At 34.4% G+C, this 17,886-nt stretch overlaps 4 protein-coding genes across 4 annotated transcripts; 1 reads left to right on the forward strand and 3 right to left on the reverse strand.

Moving 5' to 3' along the window:
- Nucleotides 1-905: 905 nt before the first annotated feature.
- Nucleotides 906-3,857, forward strand: LOAG_05696 (GTP-binding regulatory protein Gs alpha-S chain; the record flags this gene model as incomplete). Its single annotated transcript, XM_003141233.2, has 8 exons — nucleotides 906-1,109; nucleotides 1,408-1,527; nucleotides 1,689-1,786; nucleotides 1,879-1,933; nucleotides 2,149-2,222; nucleotides 2,546-2,768; nucleotides 3,039-3,194; nucleotides 3,458-3,857. Coding segments are annotated over 8 exons (1,077 nt in total), but the record flags the coding sequence as incomplete, so codon positions are not given.
- Nucleotides 3,858-6,159: 2,302 nt separating this feature from the next.
- On the reverse strand, nucleotides 6,160-9,758 carry LOAG_05697 (hypothetical protein; the record flags this gene model as incomplete). The annotated part of the gene is made up of 3 exons (XM_003141234.1): nucleotides 6,160-6,270; nucleotides 8,385-8,465; nucleotides 9,588-9,758. 3 exons carry the CDS (start codon nucleotides 9,756-9,758, stop codon nucleotides 6,160-6,162), a joined length of 363 nt encoding a protein of 120 aa, XP_003141282.1.
- A 75-nt stretch (nucleotides 9,759-9,833) lies between these two features.
- On the reverse strand, nucleotides 9,834-11,546 carry LOAG_05698 (hypothetical protein). Its single transcript, XM_003141235.2, has 3 exons — nucleotides 11,189-11,546; nucleotides 10,753-10,924; nucleotides 9,834-10,360 (listed from the first exon to the last, which is right to left on the reverse strand). The coding sequence occupies exons 1-3, from the start codon at nucleotides 11,240-11,242 to the stop codon at nucleotides 10,068-10,070; spliced, it is 519 nt and encodes a 172-aa protein (XP_003141283.1). The 5' UTR covers nucleotides 11,243-11,546; the 3' UTR covers nucleotides 9,834-10,067.
- Nucleotides 11,547-12,403: 857 nt separating this feature from the next.
- Nucleotides 12,404-16,768, reverse strand: LOAG_05699 (hypothetical protein). The gene is made up of 11 exons (XM_020446945.1): nucleotides 16,591-16,768; nucleotides 16,241-16,291; nucleotides 15,892-16,038; nucleotides 15,479-15,534; nucleotides 15,144-15,369; nucleotides 14,833-15,051; nucleotides 14,651-14,697; nucleotides 14,134-14,254; nucleotides 13,939-14,031; nucleotides 13,507-13,644; nucleotides 12,404-12,830 (listed from the first exon to the last, which is right to left on the reverse strand). Exons 1-11 carry the CDS (start codon nucleotides 16,750-16,752, stop codon nucleotides 12,588-12,590), a joined length of 1,503 nt encoding a protein of 500 aa, XP_020302773.1. The 5' UTR covers nucleotides 16,753-16,768; the 3' UTR covers nucleotides 12,404-12,587.
- Between the last annotated feature and the right edge of the window lie 1,118 nt (nucleotides 16,769-17,886).

The raw sequence follows: 17,886 nt of genomic DNA on the forward strand, positions 1-17,886 counted from the left end.
TCCTCTCTCGTCCTAACTCATTCGCTGGTTCTCGTAATGACTTATTTTCTGTTCGTTTAATCTATCTATTAATAGAGAAAGAGAACACTCGAGTTTTCTGGAACTTATGTTCTCGAAATGGAATTACCGACTGCGATAACTACCCAGTAGTACTAGGACTCCACCGAATAATGCATTCAGTTTTTGTGATACGAAGGGAGGAGGTGAAATCATTAAATTTAGTCCATATATTTGAGATTTTTTTGAACTACCGCAAGGAGCACAAGGATAACTAAGAGAACCGTGCGGTGACCATGACGTTCGGGAAGTGCGCGACTTTAGAACAGTTTTGTACGTCAAACATGTCTCTTCTAACATAATACCATATTTACAGGAAGACGAAAGGGGTCAGTTTTAAAAAAAAGAGTTTCTGTACTTTGTTCAGAAAACATCGTATTTATTTCTTTAAGAAATATTATTTCGAAATTTCAAATTTTTGCTCATCGAAGCTGGTTTCGTTATTGTGTTTTTAATATCTCTAGCACTTCTATTCTTCTGTAAGCGCTGATACTTTGTTCAAATCTGTGAATAGTTATTTCGTTCGAGTATGGCTCCTGACTTATTGCACATTGTTTTCTTGATTTCTATATTATTTTTGGTAAATGTATACTTTGTATTCTATTCTTATGCCATTATTAATATAAGGGAACAATTTTCATTTATCTGAATGTTTCAACGCCTGGAATTTCTCGCAATTTTTATTCCTCTTACTATTTTTGCACTAGAGATTTCCGGACATTTTAAAAATGCATATTTCAGATTCAAAAAAAAAGATGTTTGAATTTAATGATGCCGTTAGGCTTAAGAGTAATTTTGAGGTCAAATTTTGCCGAATCTTTGAAGGCTCTTAATCAGTATATTTTCAGATTAATAAGCAGATTGAGGAGCAGTTACAGAAAGATAAACAATTGCTTCGAGCAACTCATCGGTTGCTGCTACTCGGAGCTGGAGAATCCGGTAAAAGTACCATTGTGAAACAGATGAGGATTTTACACATTAGTGGTTTTAATGAGAAGGAGAAGAAAGAAAAAATCAGTGATATTCGTAGGAATGTTCGTGATTCTATCGTGGTTAGTTTATTTACATTTATTCGGTAGCTCACTTATTTTGATATTCGGTACAAAATATGGAAGTGAATTGGTTGCTTGGCACAAAACAGTTTCATGTTTTAGAATACAGATTTTTGTCAGTATTTCTCAAAAGATTTTGTTTTTGTCGATCTCTAAGCTTGAAAATGGATTTTAAAACCTTTCATTTAGTGGGATTGATACTAAGGCTTTTGTGTTTGTCGATGGAAATCTTGAGATCTTTTTTATTGCAATGGATTTTAAAATGTTTATTGGGATGCCAGTGTATCCGGAACTATAGGTAATATTAAAAGCAATGTCCGAAATCGATCCGCCAGTGCAACTGGATGATCGTTCAAACGCTCCAAGCAGAGATTATTTATTGTCGACTTCCTCTGAACCTGAATTCGATTATCCTCAGGTTATTGTTGTTCATTCGTATCATTTCCGTTTTTTTTCGAAACTGCCTTTCCTTAAACTGTTTTTATAAATAGTATAATTACGTAATTTGACTAGCGAACTTTTGTCAATTTAAATGGAAATTGTTCTAGGATTTTTTTCTTGTTTCTCTGTTTTTTTCAGGTTTTCTATGATCACGTTGCGAAGTGTTGGACCGACCGGGGAGTACAAGCTTGTTTTGAAAGAAGTAATGAATACCAGCTAATCGATTGTGCCAAATAGTGAGTTTTGTTCTTTGCCTTATGGCGACACTAAACCGTCATGTCTTAGACCCTGTAATTATTTTTTAGTTTATGCATCATTTTGATTTTAGTTTCCTGGACAAGGTTGAAGACATTCGGCAAAATGATTACAATCCATCCGAGCAGGTTGGTCAGGTCTTTTTAATGAATTTTTAGCTTTTTGCATTTTTTGATCTCTTCTTTTTGTATGTTTTTACTTTTCCAATTTTTTAACTCGAAACTTAGAACAGCGATTTAGGCGATTTCTTTACTGTGAAATCATATGATTACCTATTTTTTCCACAAAAGAGAATCATGAGCATTTCGATAAAATATTTGATATTTTTATATCAAAATTTCAGGATATACTACGTTGTCGTGTAATGACAACAGGTATCTTCGAAACGAAATTTGAAGTAGATAAAGTACGATTCCAGTAAGTTAAATTTTTGTTTTCTTTAATGGAATTTTTTTCCAATTTTTTTTTCTTTTTGTACTGCTGAAAATGAAGAAATTTGGGGAACTTATTCTTTGATGCGCAGTATTGTTTATACAGATATTAGTAAATATAAGTCTGTAAGTAATTAATATAACTTTAACGCAATATCTAATTAACTTTGGAATTTTTTAATAATACTACTAAAAAAGAAAGTAGTAGTGACTTGTAGATTTGGCACGATTTTTATAGGAATTTGGAGATTGTGAAAGAAGGTATTTAAGATCATTTTTTTTTCTCAATAATGTTTGACATTTTCTCAGTATGTTTGATGTTGGTGGGCAGCGAGATGAGCGTCGCAAATGGATTCAGTGCTTCAATGACGTAACAGCGATTATATTCGTCTGTGCCAGCTCATCCTACAATTTAGTGTTATGGGAAGATGCGACACAAAATCGACTTAAAGAATCCTTGTCACTGTTTAAAAATATTTGGAACAATCGATGGTTAAAAACAATATCTGTTATTTTATTCTTAAATAAACAGGTTTGTCGCATTTATTTTGTTCTTTTCTGTCTAAATCGAACAGAGAGGAGAAAAAGATGATTTTGATAAGAACTGCCAAAATCCCAAATAAAGAGAGACGATGGACAGGGAAAGTGAAAAATATTACCACGTGAAGAATTATTCATTCCTGTCTTAACCAGAGAAGTTAATTAGTTCATAAGGGATAGATATATGAAGTGGACACGATTAAAAACACACTATCTAGCCTCATATCTTCTGGAAAAAAAGTGAATCAAAAAATGTTCACAGGATTTGCTAACCGAGAAAATCAAATCAAGGCGACATCCGTTAAAAAGTTATTTCCCAGAATTCGCTAGTTACCAGTTACCTGCGGATGCCACCTATGATGCGTCAGATGATCTTGAAGTTGTCAAGGCAAAGTATTACATCAGGGGAGAATTTCTGGTAAGTTTCTTCAATGTTTTTAAGTCTCACTGCATTATTTCAAATCTCTTCGGCCTCTTCAAAAGATATGTGTTTCTAAACAGCAGTTATCATACAACTGCAAAAAAAAAAGATTGTGAAAACGAATTTCATGACAGTTGGAAAACTGGTGTTAATGTAAAAGGTTTTATGCCAGTTTGCATTTGAAACCATTTTGAGATAAATAACTCAGCTGTTTTCAGTATTTCGGGTGACCTCATATCTGACTCTGCTGTCATTTTCAGCGAATCTCGACAGCAGCCGGTGACGGGCGGCATCATTGCTATCCACACTTTACATGCGCCGTGGATACTGAAAATATTCGACGTGTATTTAACGACTGTAGGGATATTATTCAGCGTATACATTTGCGTCAGTATGAACTATTATAGGATATTGACTGATTTTTTCTCTCCTCTTTAATAAGCCTAGGCTAAGCGGGGCTGCTTTTTAATTTATGATATTTATTCAGACTATTTCTGACAATTTTTTAAAGTACTCACGTACTACTCCGAGTTTTCATGCGTAATCTGGTTTGTATGCATATATATGTATAGTGCACCTTTCATGTGCGTATGTCTAGTTTTAACGCTCTCTTTAATGATTGCTTTTGGTAGATTTAAGAAGCATCAAGTTATGGTCGAGTGAATGTTTATCACATTCCAAAGGTAATGACATCATGATGCTGGTGAGGATGCGCCATAAAATTGTTCGAATACTTGTATTGTTCAAATGTATACGGCAAAGCATAGACGCGGTGACTCGGACTCCTTGTCCATTTTTTTTTTGCTTGAAGAGAAATCTTGTGTTATTATTTGTTGCTTCTTTATATTCCTGCTTTTTTTTATTCCTATTGCTTCTTTGTATTAATGATAAGTTCGAATTTATGATTTTGTTTCGATTAGATTTTTTTTATTTTGTGATGCGAAGCCTCGCACTGCCTTTGGCGTTTTTTACGGGAAAACTTCGATATATATTGCAGTTGAACTTTGCTGTCGTCATCGTTATCATCGTCGAAATGTTAACTTATATTACTTCACTATGGGAAATATTAGTGATATCTTTTCTAAGTTTTCAGGTCTTGTTCACTTTTTTTATCCGATTCTCGTAATTAGGCACACAATTTTTGCTTGTACACAGTTACTTCCAAGAAGCATGGCAGTTTTTCTAGAAAGCTTGCAAGGTTTTAATTATTTATCGGTTTGCAGTAATTTTTATAGAGGACATTTCCGACATTTGAATTTTTCTCTTTGCACCAGGTATAGAACAGAGTTATGTAAAATGATGTGGAGTACAGTTCAAGCTTACTGTGATATTTAGATGTTTTTGTCTTCCAACTATTTTGATATTACGGCTGGTACTACGCTCTACAGCTAAGAAATGAATACATTATTAAAGTATCGCTTTTTTCATGAAATTTCCTTGCTGGTAAAGGAGTGGTAACGTCCATGAAATTTCATCAAATTCCTTCCGGAAACCTCACCAGCCATTTTACACTATCGCTCAACTTATTCATTTAAAATTTGGATTAGAGGTAAACTCTTTAATTTGGTTCACATTTCGTGTATTATCTGTATTTTTCATATTCTATCCACTTTTCTCTCGAAACAGAAAGTTACTGCAATATCTTTTTTTAAAAAATTTGTGTTTTTTTTACGCGGTCTCGTTATATCGTGCGTGCTCACATCTTAAGCGAATGCTTTAAAACTTTTATTACAAGGGAACGATGACTCAAAATAACACTCACTTAGTTAATAAAGGTAAAGAGAATGTGGGATGTTTGTCAAAGATGTTTTCTGACTAGGTTGGGGATTTGTGTTTTGAGCTCGTTTTCATGCAAGCTTCTTTAATAAAGCTGCTGCTCCATTTTCCTTACTTATTCTGTCATTTATCTACCACTTCCTCTCCTTTTTTACAAGCTTTCTTTATCTGGTGAAAATTTAGGATTTAAATTAATAGCTGAAAAGGGAACTTCAAGCAAAATTTTCTTAATATATTAGTTTTGCCTTTCGTTATCGACTTGTTTATAACAGCTCTTGTATTTATTCGAATCAAATTTTTTAGTTCGAGTACTCGAGATATTGCGAGATATAAGTGGTACCCTTCCTTTTTAATTATTGATTAACTTTCAATTTTAATTGATATCTTTCGGGATGATGAAGATCCAGGAAGCTGTTATAATGCAAATGAAACGATTGTTGGGATGCATCGGTGGTATTTTGCCATGGTTTGTTATTACGAATTATATTGTATTTGCTTAGGATGGTCACATACGACATTTGCGCTTTCTTCATCTTTTGAGGATTATTCGTAGTAGTATGGTTTATAATGTTCATGTGATTTCGTTCTAAAAGTACTCCTTTCGTTGTTCGCATTTGTCGCACGTGACGTTATTTTTATTTTTGCGATAACTTTTTTTAATATTACTGCTTATGTAGCAATTCGGGTAGTTCTTGTTGTAGAGATCAGTGGAAGGGCTAAGATTTCATATTTTACCTGTCATTTTTATATACCTGAACAGTATAGAATTTTCAATTGTAGAATTTGGAACGTTATGTTTCAGTTAAATACTTTTTAATCTGTATTAAAATCTCAGAAAGGTTCATCAAGCTCTATTTTTAATCATTTAACCAAGTTACCTTCTATATTGAAAGTTGAATGAGAGTGAGAAGAGAAATAAATTTTTAAAGTTGTTGCTTCTCTTGTTTCGTACTTTTATCATTGTATGTTAAATTTCATATTTTTATCAATTATTATCATTATTGTTTTGCTCTGTTAATATGAAGGAAATTGATGTTTTTTTAAAAGGAAAACATTATATTTGGATAAAATTGCTTCACTATATTTTACCCATCTCACATTTGAATAAGATCAATAACATACTGGTAAAAGCTTCATTCATCTCAGTTTTCACCACATCGTTATTTCCTGCACATCCGGGTAGAGATCAAAAAGAGTTTGTAATTTTCGTGGTTTGCGGAAATCCGTGCAACATTTTCTGATAGTTGAAGTAATGTTGTGAGAAGCATGAACTTAGACCTTCCGTTTTGCATTTAGCCTTTAATTTTTCAAGAAAAAGACTGGATGTGACGGGGTTTGATGAAAAAAGCGGAAATGAAGATTTGGAGCTGCTAATTCCATTTGTTTGCTTGATATGACATATTGTAGCAAGGAGGTTGAAGCTGTCAAAACTTCGAGGATTAGGATATGTAATTTGATTATTATAGGATGATAGAAGCTGGTCTTGATATCTGCATTTCTCCCTACCACAATGATGTATTTGTTCAAAAAGTCATTCCTAAAATGTGTATTGTTCATTTTTCATTCCGTAATGTGTACGGTGAGTAGGCAGTTTGATATCGGCAAAAGGATGTTTGTGCATGGACAGATGAGGTGTTATAGAAGGATGTATTAAATGCACTATTTGTAAGTAAAATTTAATTAGATCGATTGTCTCCTTGGTAACGCTCAACTGTTGCGGGTGTAATGATTAACGGAGCAAGCACTGTTTTCTAATTGCAAATGTCTGAATTATCCATCTTTCTGTTTCCGTCATTCGAATTCCATAGCTTTGCTTCATCAACTACGCTGTTCATTATTTCATGTTACCTCCTTCTTATGACATCTCCATTCATCTCTTCCATATTTTCCGTTTGCCTTTTTGTGCCACAAAAATTGAGTTATTCCATAAAATGAATGTTTACCCCAAAACGTGAATGTGCCATCATCCTGTGTATCTATCCCGAAACATGAAGTATTACCGCATGCCTGTATTATGCGTTCTTCCGTTATAATGGATATAAATGAATAATGTATCATTGAATGTGATGGTGACAAAGAAGTCGAGTGAATTTATTTTCTTTGTCTTTAGTTTCCAATTTTTTCACAATGTTTGAAAAATCTTTAAAAAAAAAAAAAAAAATGAGCAAATGCAGAGATAATGATCCCCTTCAAGACATATCATCGTTAGCGAGGAAAATTAGTTGATAAAAATGATTTGGATAAGAAGTAAACACGATCTCACTGATGATCGACCACCAACTTTGTTTGGCAACGAATTTGATAAGGATAGCTTCAAATCGATATCTCCATTAAGAGTAGAACTAAATTTTTGAAATATTTTGGATATTCACTTGAATCTGGCTGTTTCTTTTCTACAGGTCTATTCCATGATTCAAGAAATGAGAAATTCAGCTTTTTGAGGATTAACTGTAAACTCGCATCACACCATCCAAACTTGTCGAACTTTTCACAGACTGTTTTTGTTTGTGATATATCAATAATTAAACATTTTCATAAGGAAGGTGAGCTCAAATGATACTGGGGAAGGTTCAATAAAGTTTTATTGAAACTTTTTCACAAACAGAATGTTTATTGCATTTTCCCCATCAAAAATATTTCCGGAATATTTGAGGCATATACTTCCATCGCTGGCATTATGGGTTAGTTTATTCTGGAGAACTGATGGACAACCATTTCCGCATTACAAATACGGAAAGAAAGCTTCAATAAAGTTTCAGATGAATTTTTTCCCTATTGCTTGTGATTCTAAAAAATGTCTAGAACTTGAAAAATAGTCAACAACCGTGCACCACTAGTTTTATTTGTACCCAAATGTTTCAGTGTTAATAGCTGGTTCAGTAAATAACAGCAGACTAATTGCGATTTAAGAGTTAAACCTTAGCTGAAACTCGATTAATTGGATGAATCAATTTAAAATCAGTGAATAATTTACTTGCCTAAATTTAATCAAGTGTAATTTTACCGCCAACGCCAACGTAAAGTGAAATCATTTTAGTTTTCAACACTGTAACGAATTCCATAAAATAATTCAACACTATGGTAAGAAATCTTCATAATTAAATCGAATTTCCCAAATTAGTTTGGTATATTCAATAAAAATAAAAAAAGATATCAGGCTTAGATGTCATCAAATAGCATCTTAAATCGTAGATTCAAGCATTCAGTCTTTCACGCTAATTTTACAGCTCAACTAACAATTAAAAGTGGGGAAAAATGGGGTATTTGTAGAAATCATATAGAAATAATTCGTGTCCTAAGAGTTGAAGAAATTTGATGTTTACTGAGTGATAACCATTTCAAATAAATATTTGTTGCAGGAAGAATAAGATTTGGTTTGCCGATTGAAATAGGAGAGAAGGAAAGACTAACGCTGCGACCTGTTCTGGTCTTTTCAGTTCCGCCGCTTTGTTCGGCTCTCCTTTCCTCCGTGAAACAAATTGGATCAGCATCCTAATAAAAAGTCAAAGCTGACCAGGTGGAAGACTTGTGATTTTGTTGTTTATAGATTTTCAGCAACAGCAAATCCGAGCTCTCCACCCGGAGGCATTCTGGTAAACCTTACAAGTTGTTAGAATTTTACTTTATCCACTTGACATTTTAAATGTCAGTTTAGTTCAATTTTGTGATTCATTGTAGTAACAGAACATGGAAAATTAATTTCGGCACAACAAGGTGTTTCCTTTCCATCCTGCCTTCTTTAAATTGTTTAGTTGATCAATGAAATTCCATAAATTGCTTAAACTGTTACCTCTTCTCACACATCTCTCGCATATACCGCAGTGAAGACTTGTTCCACTAATATCATTACCTCACTTATTAGCTTATCTCCTTTTCTTAATTATTGACCCTTTCTCTTTGCAGTTGCTAAACTTAACGGTTCGGAGGCTTTATTACTTGACGCATTAAAAACTATAACTGTGTTGTTGGTGAACAATAATTTGACTAGCGAACTTATACGTCTTCCTCCCATATTCGTTGGGTAACCAAATCTAATTTGGAAAAATAAAATGTTTGCTGGTGCGTCATTAAAAACTATAACTGTGTTGCTGGTGAATAATGGAAATTGGTGAAATTAAAGGCATTTTACAGATGTCAATATTTAGTATAGCAAACAGACTTCCACAATTAATCTTATTAGGCCTTAAATTTAGACTTTGTTAAGCGCACTATTTTGCGCAAACTTGGATAAAATATTCATGACGTCCCATATTCCGAATCTTTTTGAATATAATTTTTGATAAGATTTCGGAATTTGGAATTAATGATGTAATCGAGCACATCGAAATCCTCGTCCATAAGACTAACGTGTATGACTGCACTATTGCATTCTTCCTTTCAACTTCTAAATTTTTGGACAGAGCTTTGAAAATATGGTAACAATTTTAAACAAACAGAAAGAGTGGCAGCAAAGATTGGATAATATATAAAAATGCAGGGTAAACCAATCAACATTATATTAATCTAACAAGCATAAAATGATCATCGTGTCATCCACTGGTGACAATTGGAAATCAATTTACGGACAAATTATTTATATTTTATGGGAAAACCATATATCAAACTAAAATATACAGAATCATGTAACATGCACCAGAAAGAGGACAAAAATTCCTTATCATTCAATTCCAAACCATTCCATGCAATTGCTTTGTCGTAATAATTATGGATTTTCAACAGCTCAAAAGAATGATCCTGTCTAGTTTTCCGTTTGGGTTCTTGTTGGAGATCACCATTATCGCACATAGAAGATGATTAAAAAAGTAAATATGCTCAACTTTTTAAATATTGAGTGAAGACTCTTTATGATAATAGGGCTCTGTCATTATAGCTTCTTAATTTGCGTACCACTACTCTTAACAGCGACCTCCTTCTTTTCACTTTGCTTTACATACATCCTAACACTATAAAATATATATCCTAACACTATAAAAAGATTTACATTTTGGAAAATTCATTCTTTTCTTCATCGCAGGTCTAAGTCAAAGGTGAAGTATCCAACAAGTTTTATATCTCTCAGTGTAAGATAAATTACAAGTAAACAGAAAACTACTACTATGCATAGCTGGTTTTCAATTTTGAGCACACACAGGCGGGTCGACAGTTGGTAGCGCGTCGTCGTCTTGGCGTGACACGTTCAGCAGGGGATGATTCACTGGTTGAATAATGTACAGTGATTAAATTTTCTAACGTTTCCAACATTTCTTCCATGTGTTCGATTTGTTGCTGAGTGATGCATGGCTCACCGTTCGGAAACGTACGCTCAAGCGCAGCGCAGCGTCGCATTTCAACCACGCATGCATTTACACAACCAATAAACTGCGATGCATGCCGCGTAAATTCAACACCTGCAATACAGTTTAGGTAAAATTGCTCAAGTTTTATGCTGGTTAATTGATAACCTTCTGTAAATTTGCCAAACTAAATTAAGAATCAAGAACTTGATCACACAGAATCAACACAACTCTAAGCATCAATGCAACATAATGCTGCTATACAGACGTCTCATGAAAAGATTTAAAATAATTTCATTTTAAGGTTCTAATAATTTACCTTTTGAACGCAAATCTGATTGACGAAATTTGGCCAGTTAAAAAAAAAGTCTTTAATACAAGTTAAGCCATATAGCTCATCTGGGATCATAAGAGAATGAGGTAAAAGGAAGTGATCATTCGATAAAAGCCTTAATAATATAATCAGCTCGGATTTTTTCCCAACAAACTTCTTAAATCGCACTTACTTTCATGACGAAGCTGAGGCAGAATGCAACTTTTGGCGGCTTCACAGGCTCTAATGCATGCTCGACCAAACAAGTCAACATCATTGCGAAGTTGAAATCCATCTTGGCCAGTCCCAATGCACTGGACTACATTTCGAAACTGCGCCAGTTGTACATTAGAGTCATGTACTAACTTAAATACGAAGATGGACTGGTTATAGGTGCAGTATCAACGAGATGATTCCATTCTTATCAGTTTGTGATGCACACACTTCTCGAAAAATACTTTCTCTAGCTAATCGTTTATTAACCGCACTAATACGTTTCTTAGCCATAATCAGTAGTGACTCATATTACTGTAACTTCCACTCAGTTATTTATTTTTTGACACTACTACTCCCTATCAGTACTAATTATCATAACAGTGACAAATAATGACGAAAGGAAGGATGATCACCTCTTGCAGCTTCCTCACACTTGAAAGAGAATGTTGCCGCAGCTTGGAGCCCATTCAATGTCCCAAGCAATAGCTGGCACTGCTGCCACTACTGCGGCTGCTGCTGCTGCTGTGCTGATGTTTGCGAATCATTGAGCTTATCGATCGTCAAAGAAAGCATTCGAGTATCTTGGCAGTAGCATCAGCAATAGCATCATCCTTCCTCAGCGAAATCCTGAAAGCAATTGTTCCAGGTGACTTACCTCCTCATATCACTCCTCGTGTGACCTCTGCATCTGTCCATCCTCATCATCATGCAGCATATGCATGGGTGTATGTGCCTTGTAACAATATCACCTCGGGCTAGGCCTGGAAATTGACCAGTGATTCAGGTGCAAGCATTGTGTTCTAGGAGTTTTTGCAGCACTCGCTATGGCAGTAAAACGTCCCCTACTCAATGTTTGGCACATTTTCTTGCTGGCCAATCAACGTTTTCATCGGCACTCGCCCTTCCACTAATTCCATTACTATTCAGTGTATGTATCACTCTCTATTTTAATCAGAATTTAAAAAAAAGAACTCCAAGAATGCGTCTCCAACGATTTAAAGTTTAGAAAAAAGTAAACTCAGCAGAGGATTTAATCCACCAGACTTAAAAAATTAACATATGATAATCCCATTTCCAATTAATATTTCGGAAGAAGTGTGATTATAAAAGTTGACGATTAAATATTTAGAATCCTTTTAACAGATGGCATGATACTTGAAACAGAATGATCAATGATGGCTATCTTTAAGGCTGTCTATGCAAGTCATCCAAGTATTGTAAAACTTTACTAAAATGCACTCAGAAACAGAAAACCAGTGAAATATACAAATGAAAATTCGGAAAAGTGACATAGAATTTCAATGGACAACAGTATGCAAGGTTCAATAATGGAATTAGTCCTGAATTCTAAGGAATGATATCTGTGCTACGAACTGAAAATGAATGAATTCCTTCCTAGCAAAAGATATTTTGGAGTCCATGCCTTTAAGGTAAAATATATCATACCATGGGCACTTCCCATGAACCTTCAAGAAAAATGCCGTTGGCGTACTGATGATCTTTGAATGAACCAGAAAAACGAAAAAGAAATAAAGGCTTACAAGACAAAAAGGAGGCATTTTTTTTAGTCCAAATATTCTTGTTTGTATTTCTTAAAAGCATATGATTATTGAGAAGGCCAAAAAAAACTCTAATATATGTGTACTATTTTTTTTCATTTCTTTTCTGATTCGTTCATAAATATCTTCTTCATAAAGCATATTAGATCCTAAAGGTAATTAATTTGACAAGATCTCTGATATAATTACTCATAAAAACGTTGAAAACAATTAGCATTTCTATAAAACATCTGAACTTATAAACGATTGACCCTCAGTCTTCGATGTAGATGTCGTCATCATGACAACTATTACTGCTGTTATCATCATCATTATTACCACCGTAATCACTTTCAACATTATCATCGTCATCCGAATATTTGAAAAATACAGCTTGTTCCACATCCTCAGGAACACCTTTTGCGGGTAGCTCAAAGTGTGGGCCCCATAAAAGTGGAATTAAGGGTTTGTTAAACCTTTTCGATTTTTGTTCCAAATTATGCTCCCATTCATTCGCCTGAAATTACCGATATAGTTGAGATGTAAAATCATAAGCTAATTTCCAATTTAAGCTGTTGCTCATGTCGAGATTTGAAAACTGACTGCCTTTAACAAGGTGACAATCGAATCCTTATTCAAAAGACTGATAGAATTAGAGTTCTTGAACATTAAAGTTGGATAAGCAGATTTTGTCATTTCTCTGCTATTCGTAATAAGTTCATGGCTTATTCAGTATGGATTTCAAAAGCCATCAGAATTTTTGAAATCCATGCCGCAGACTGCACTGCTGAAGCAAAATCTGGCTACAACCATGCATCTTCTAACATTTATGTGTACATCGACAACAACAAAAATAAAGAAGAATAGTTTAAACCACAGAAAACTTACACTAATTTTTTGTTTACAAATGACTTACACCTTCCCACGGTTAACTCTTTTCCCTTCCCATGCCCAATCATAAAACAAAGCACGACATTATTCATGCATATATATATATATATATATATACTATATTATTTGCAACCTACAATCAAAGAAGATTAAGATGATTTGAATCATAACACTTAATAACTGGCAATCTGAAATCTTGTAAAATTGCAACTAGCAAAGTTAATGACAAAAGCAGATAATTCAAAGATGCATAATTCTGTATCAAACAGCTTCATTGAAAAATCCAAATTCAATGAATTTACCACAGCTCGGAGACGTTCTGCACGTTTACTAGAGTCTTCACGAGGTTCAAGACGATCTTGTTCATCTTCACCCTCACCTTCTGATAAATATCCGTGCTGTACAATAAAACTATCACTATCGCTCGAATGATCGGAATCCTGAAATCTAAAACATCAGGATTCTTGGAATTCACTAGCAGGAAATTTATCGTGCGTTCCAAGTGAATGAAAACTTCAAAAGGACTGTTACGACTCAGTGAAATAATGCTTTCAAATACCAGCGCTTTACCCACAGTAACCATAAGCATCTTTCAATAATAAATAAATCTAACAGTTCGACAATGTTCCTGGCAACTACAAACATATAGTTACATCCTCAAAAATTTTTTCTTAAGCTTTGCAAACATCCATTAACTAACAATCCTTAATTTGAAAAACACCTAAAAACACAACCTCCTCCTCATCTTCACTCACTGTGCTTTCATCGCAATCATCACCTTCTGGAATTTCCCACTCCTCGTCCGAATCCACTTCATAGTCTAATACCTACAAAACAAAGCGAATTTGAGATTTGCGCCTATAAGGATTTACCAATTTCAAGATGAATAATCCGGAAATTACTAAGTCAATCTCTGTTAATCCAGATACCTTCGTATCCTTGGCGAAAGGTCTTCTGCCAGTTATAATAGTGCTTCGTTTTCTCCATGTTCCGTAATAAGGAGGCCTCCAATTATCGTGAAATTGAAACAATTTGGCTCGATTTAGCTTTCTGAAAAAAATCCGTCAACATGTGATTTGCCTCTAGATTTCGGAACAGAAATATAAAAATTGCTGACACCCTTACTTTACACAAAATATAACTAGATACGCGGAATCTCACGTAGTATTTTTCGGTACAAGAATAATGCTGAAAGAACAATGGCGAAACATGGCTTTAGATAAGCCAGCGTACTGTATGCTAACCAACCGAATTAAGCCTGTCAATGAATTATTTCGTTTAATCCCAGCCTTTTAACTGCTATATAGCACTTCGTACTGTCTAGCACATATGGACGACAGATTTGCCGTTTAAAATTCTTTTTTTCATCGTCAGTTACGCCACAATAATACAGATTAAGACCTAAAAGAAAACAATACAAAACAAGAAAAACAAAGGAAAACTAACACTTTCTCAGTTTTACGAGGTTTAACAGTTGACAGATACGGCCTTTCCTGCAACTGATCAATTAACAACAATTTGTTAGCCAACTAAAAGTAATTGAGTAGTTATGCATTAGGAAACTTTAAATCTTAAAATTTTCCTGTAAAATAACACAAAATGAAGCAATGGTCATGTTTAGAACATACAACTGGCCGTATTTCCATCAACAAACTGTCATGAACTTCTTTTGGTAATGGTCTCCGTCGAAACATCGGTGCAAGTGACACTCCTTGTTTGCAAAAAAACGGTAAGATATTAAGCACTGATGCCGTTTGCACTGCATCAGAATCTTTTTCTGTCTTTCGTTTCTTATCAAAAAATGAAAGAAAACGATCCGATTCGCGTTTCTTCTTGAGCTGTACCGCCTGAAATAAAAGCGAGTTATATATATATATATGTATATATATATATGACAGTTGTTCGGTGCATTTATACAAAACCACTTCTTCAACCGAACCTCTTCCTCTTTCCTTCTCTTTTCGCGTCTCTCTTCTTCTTCTTTTCGCTTCTTTTTACGTTCCTCCTCTTCTTTCTCCTTTTTTTGTTTTCTAATTTCTTCTTCTATTCTTCGTCGCTCTTTTTTTTCTTCTTCCTCTTTTTTCCTCTGTTCCTTCCTCTGCAGATCCTTTCTGCGCTTTTTTTGCTTTGCTTCTTCTTGTTCTTTTTTTAGCCTTTCCCTTGCCCTGCAATTTTCAAACTTTATAGTTCGAGGTTCTTTCCGCAAGTGAATGTTTAAGCTGTTAATACTTAATGGCTGTAAAAGAACCGGAAAGGTCAATGAGAAAATGATACTTCTGCGCCTCTTCTTTTTTCCGCCTTTTCTCTCCTACAGCAGCTTCGCGGTTTTTCTGAAAGTGTACAAAAGTTGAAAACATTGCACAATGGCTGTAAACAGTTTTAAATACAGAAAGAAAAAAGATTTCTGTCACAGCCATTTTTTTTTTTCACTGGACTGAATTATTTCCTAGTCTGTGATTCGAAAAGTTCAGTTTCAACAAAAATTTATTTCTTTGGAAAGAATTATTTTTGGAAGGAGAAAGTATAAGCATAAAACAAGCAAGTGCCATCAGCCGATCATCTCCGCTCAAAGGGTTAGAATTTATGAAAAAACTTCGAAAAAACTACTTTAATTTTAATTCTAGTTTTAAATTTATTTAGGAATTTTTAGCGAATAATCCTCCGCAAAGATCTGATAACAACGTCACCATCATTTCTGTGGCAATCCTCCTTCGTCCTCTCATCCTTTTTTCTTGTTCAGTCAATTGCTTTACCTTTATTTTTTGATATCTGTGAGCAGATACATTTCCATATGCCTCGTTTTTGCTAGAGTCTGTATCACTTATTTCAAATACCTATAATAACAGAAAAAACCTATAATATATAGAAAATAAAACAATTTAACACCTATAATATCAAGAGAAAATATGAGGATACTTTAACCTACGAAACCAAAATAAAAAGCTTTAAAAGAAATTTTTATAGTGTTTGCTGAAGTTCACATGCTTGATCTTGCTATAATTTTTAAATTCTCTGGAAAATCCTGAAAGTCCATACCTCATCAACAGCATATTTTTTACGTCTAGACAAAGCTTTCCGATGATCGACCTGAAAACTCCATCTTCATGAAATGATATTGCATATTTATATGAGTCATTACAAAAGAAGTTCTCATTTCCAAATTAGATTTGGTTACCAATGAGTTTTTCCGAAAAGATAAACGCAAATTACCGATAGCTTAATTGGTAAACGGAATGACTAGGTGATATCAAAATAAACTCAGCTGCACTTAATTACTGAAGGTTAGGTCAGTAGGGCAGTAGGAGGCACACTTCACAACATGTATCTCATTTCTTTAAAATTTTTTGGGAAACGTGATATAAGAGTAATTATTTGCCCATGCTTACAATATAGGCAACAGCTTCGACTACTTCGCGAACAAAGTCTTCAACTTCAGAGGCGATTACTGCATTGCTGTATCGTTGTGGTTTTCTGCCAAAACATCGTTTCGCTGAGTATTTCTTCACTTCAGTTCCCTTATTTTCTTTATTGTCTTCGTTTTTATCCATACTGCAATTATCGAATCCCTTCCAGGATGAAAGAGTTTAGAAGTGGATTCATAAATATTCGAGATAAGATGCACCACATTCATAAGAAACACACATACACACACACACATACACACACACACATACACACACATACGCACATACACATAAGAACTGAAGTTCAGAGTGAGAAATGAAAGATTAACGTAATGTAAGGACAAGGATACCCATCCACCATCAAAAAGATCTCGAGAGATATACCTGCCTCACCATATACTGAAAAGTGCCTCCACCTTTAAATTTGAATCTTTCTCGCAGCTGGACCATCCAGCCGAAGTCGCGTTATGCAAATGTTGATCCATCTGCGGATAGTACTTAGTGGTGGGTATAAATATTTTATTGGTTGTTAAGGGGATGTTTCACTTTACTTTCTTGTCTCTTAGATAGTTAATCACATTAATGGTTTCAATGACAGTCACCATTGTGCTTTTCCAAATTCTATCCAGGTTTGTTGTACTTTGGAAATATGCATATAGAGAGCGGTAAGCTAGCCGTATCATAAATACTACTGATGGTATATCAATACATTACTAGGAATAAAAGAAGCAGTTAGTTCACAAAAAGCTAGCAGGTAGCTCACTTCCTTGCTACCAACTTCCTCACCCACTGTACCTATAAGTCGACATAACACAACAGCCGCTTCATATTCTCCCAGCTCCTCTTATTTCGAAGAGCATGGCAACGCTACTCCCATCATATACATCGATATAAAACTAACGCTGTGATTGCTTTCCTATTTCGGAACTTCTTCTTCATGATGAATGATCTCTGGTTCAAATCAGGTGGACTTTCATGTCACTGAATACAGATCATTCGAGAAACGCATAATAGGCCCATATATATGCTAAGTGTAATGTCCTTTTGAGAAGTAGGGAGTAACGCATCGCATACCTTACATAACGTGTAATAGAGCCTAATTGAAAGTTACCCTTTTGTAATCCTCAGCTATTTAGGCTTTAGGCTAAAGACGTTCATTTTGTTCTTTTTCCTTCAGAATTATTTCTAAAATTAGAGAAGCTGAAACTATTTTTTATTCCAACCACATCTATATATATATATATATATATATATATATATATATATATATATATATAT

Source organism: Loa loa, assembly GCF_000183805.2.
Source record: "Loa loa unplaced genomic scaffold supercont3.583, whole genome shotgun sequence".
Taxonomy (NCBI): Eukaryota; Metazoa; Nematoda; class Chromadorea; order Rhabditida; family Onchocercidae; genus Loa; species Loa loa.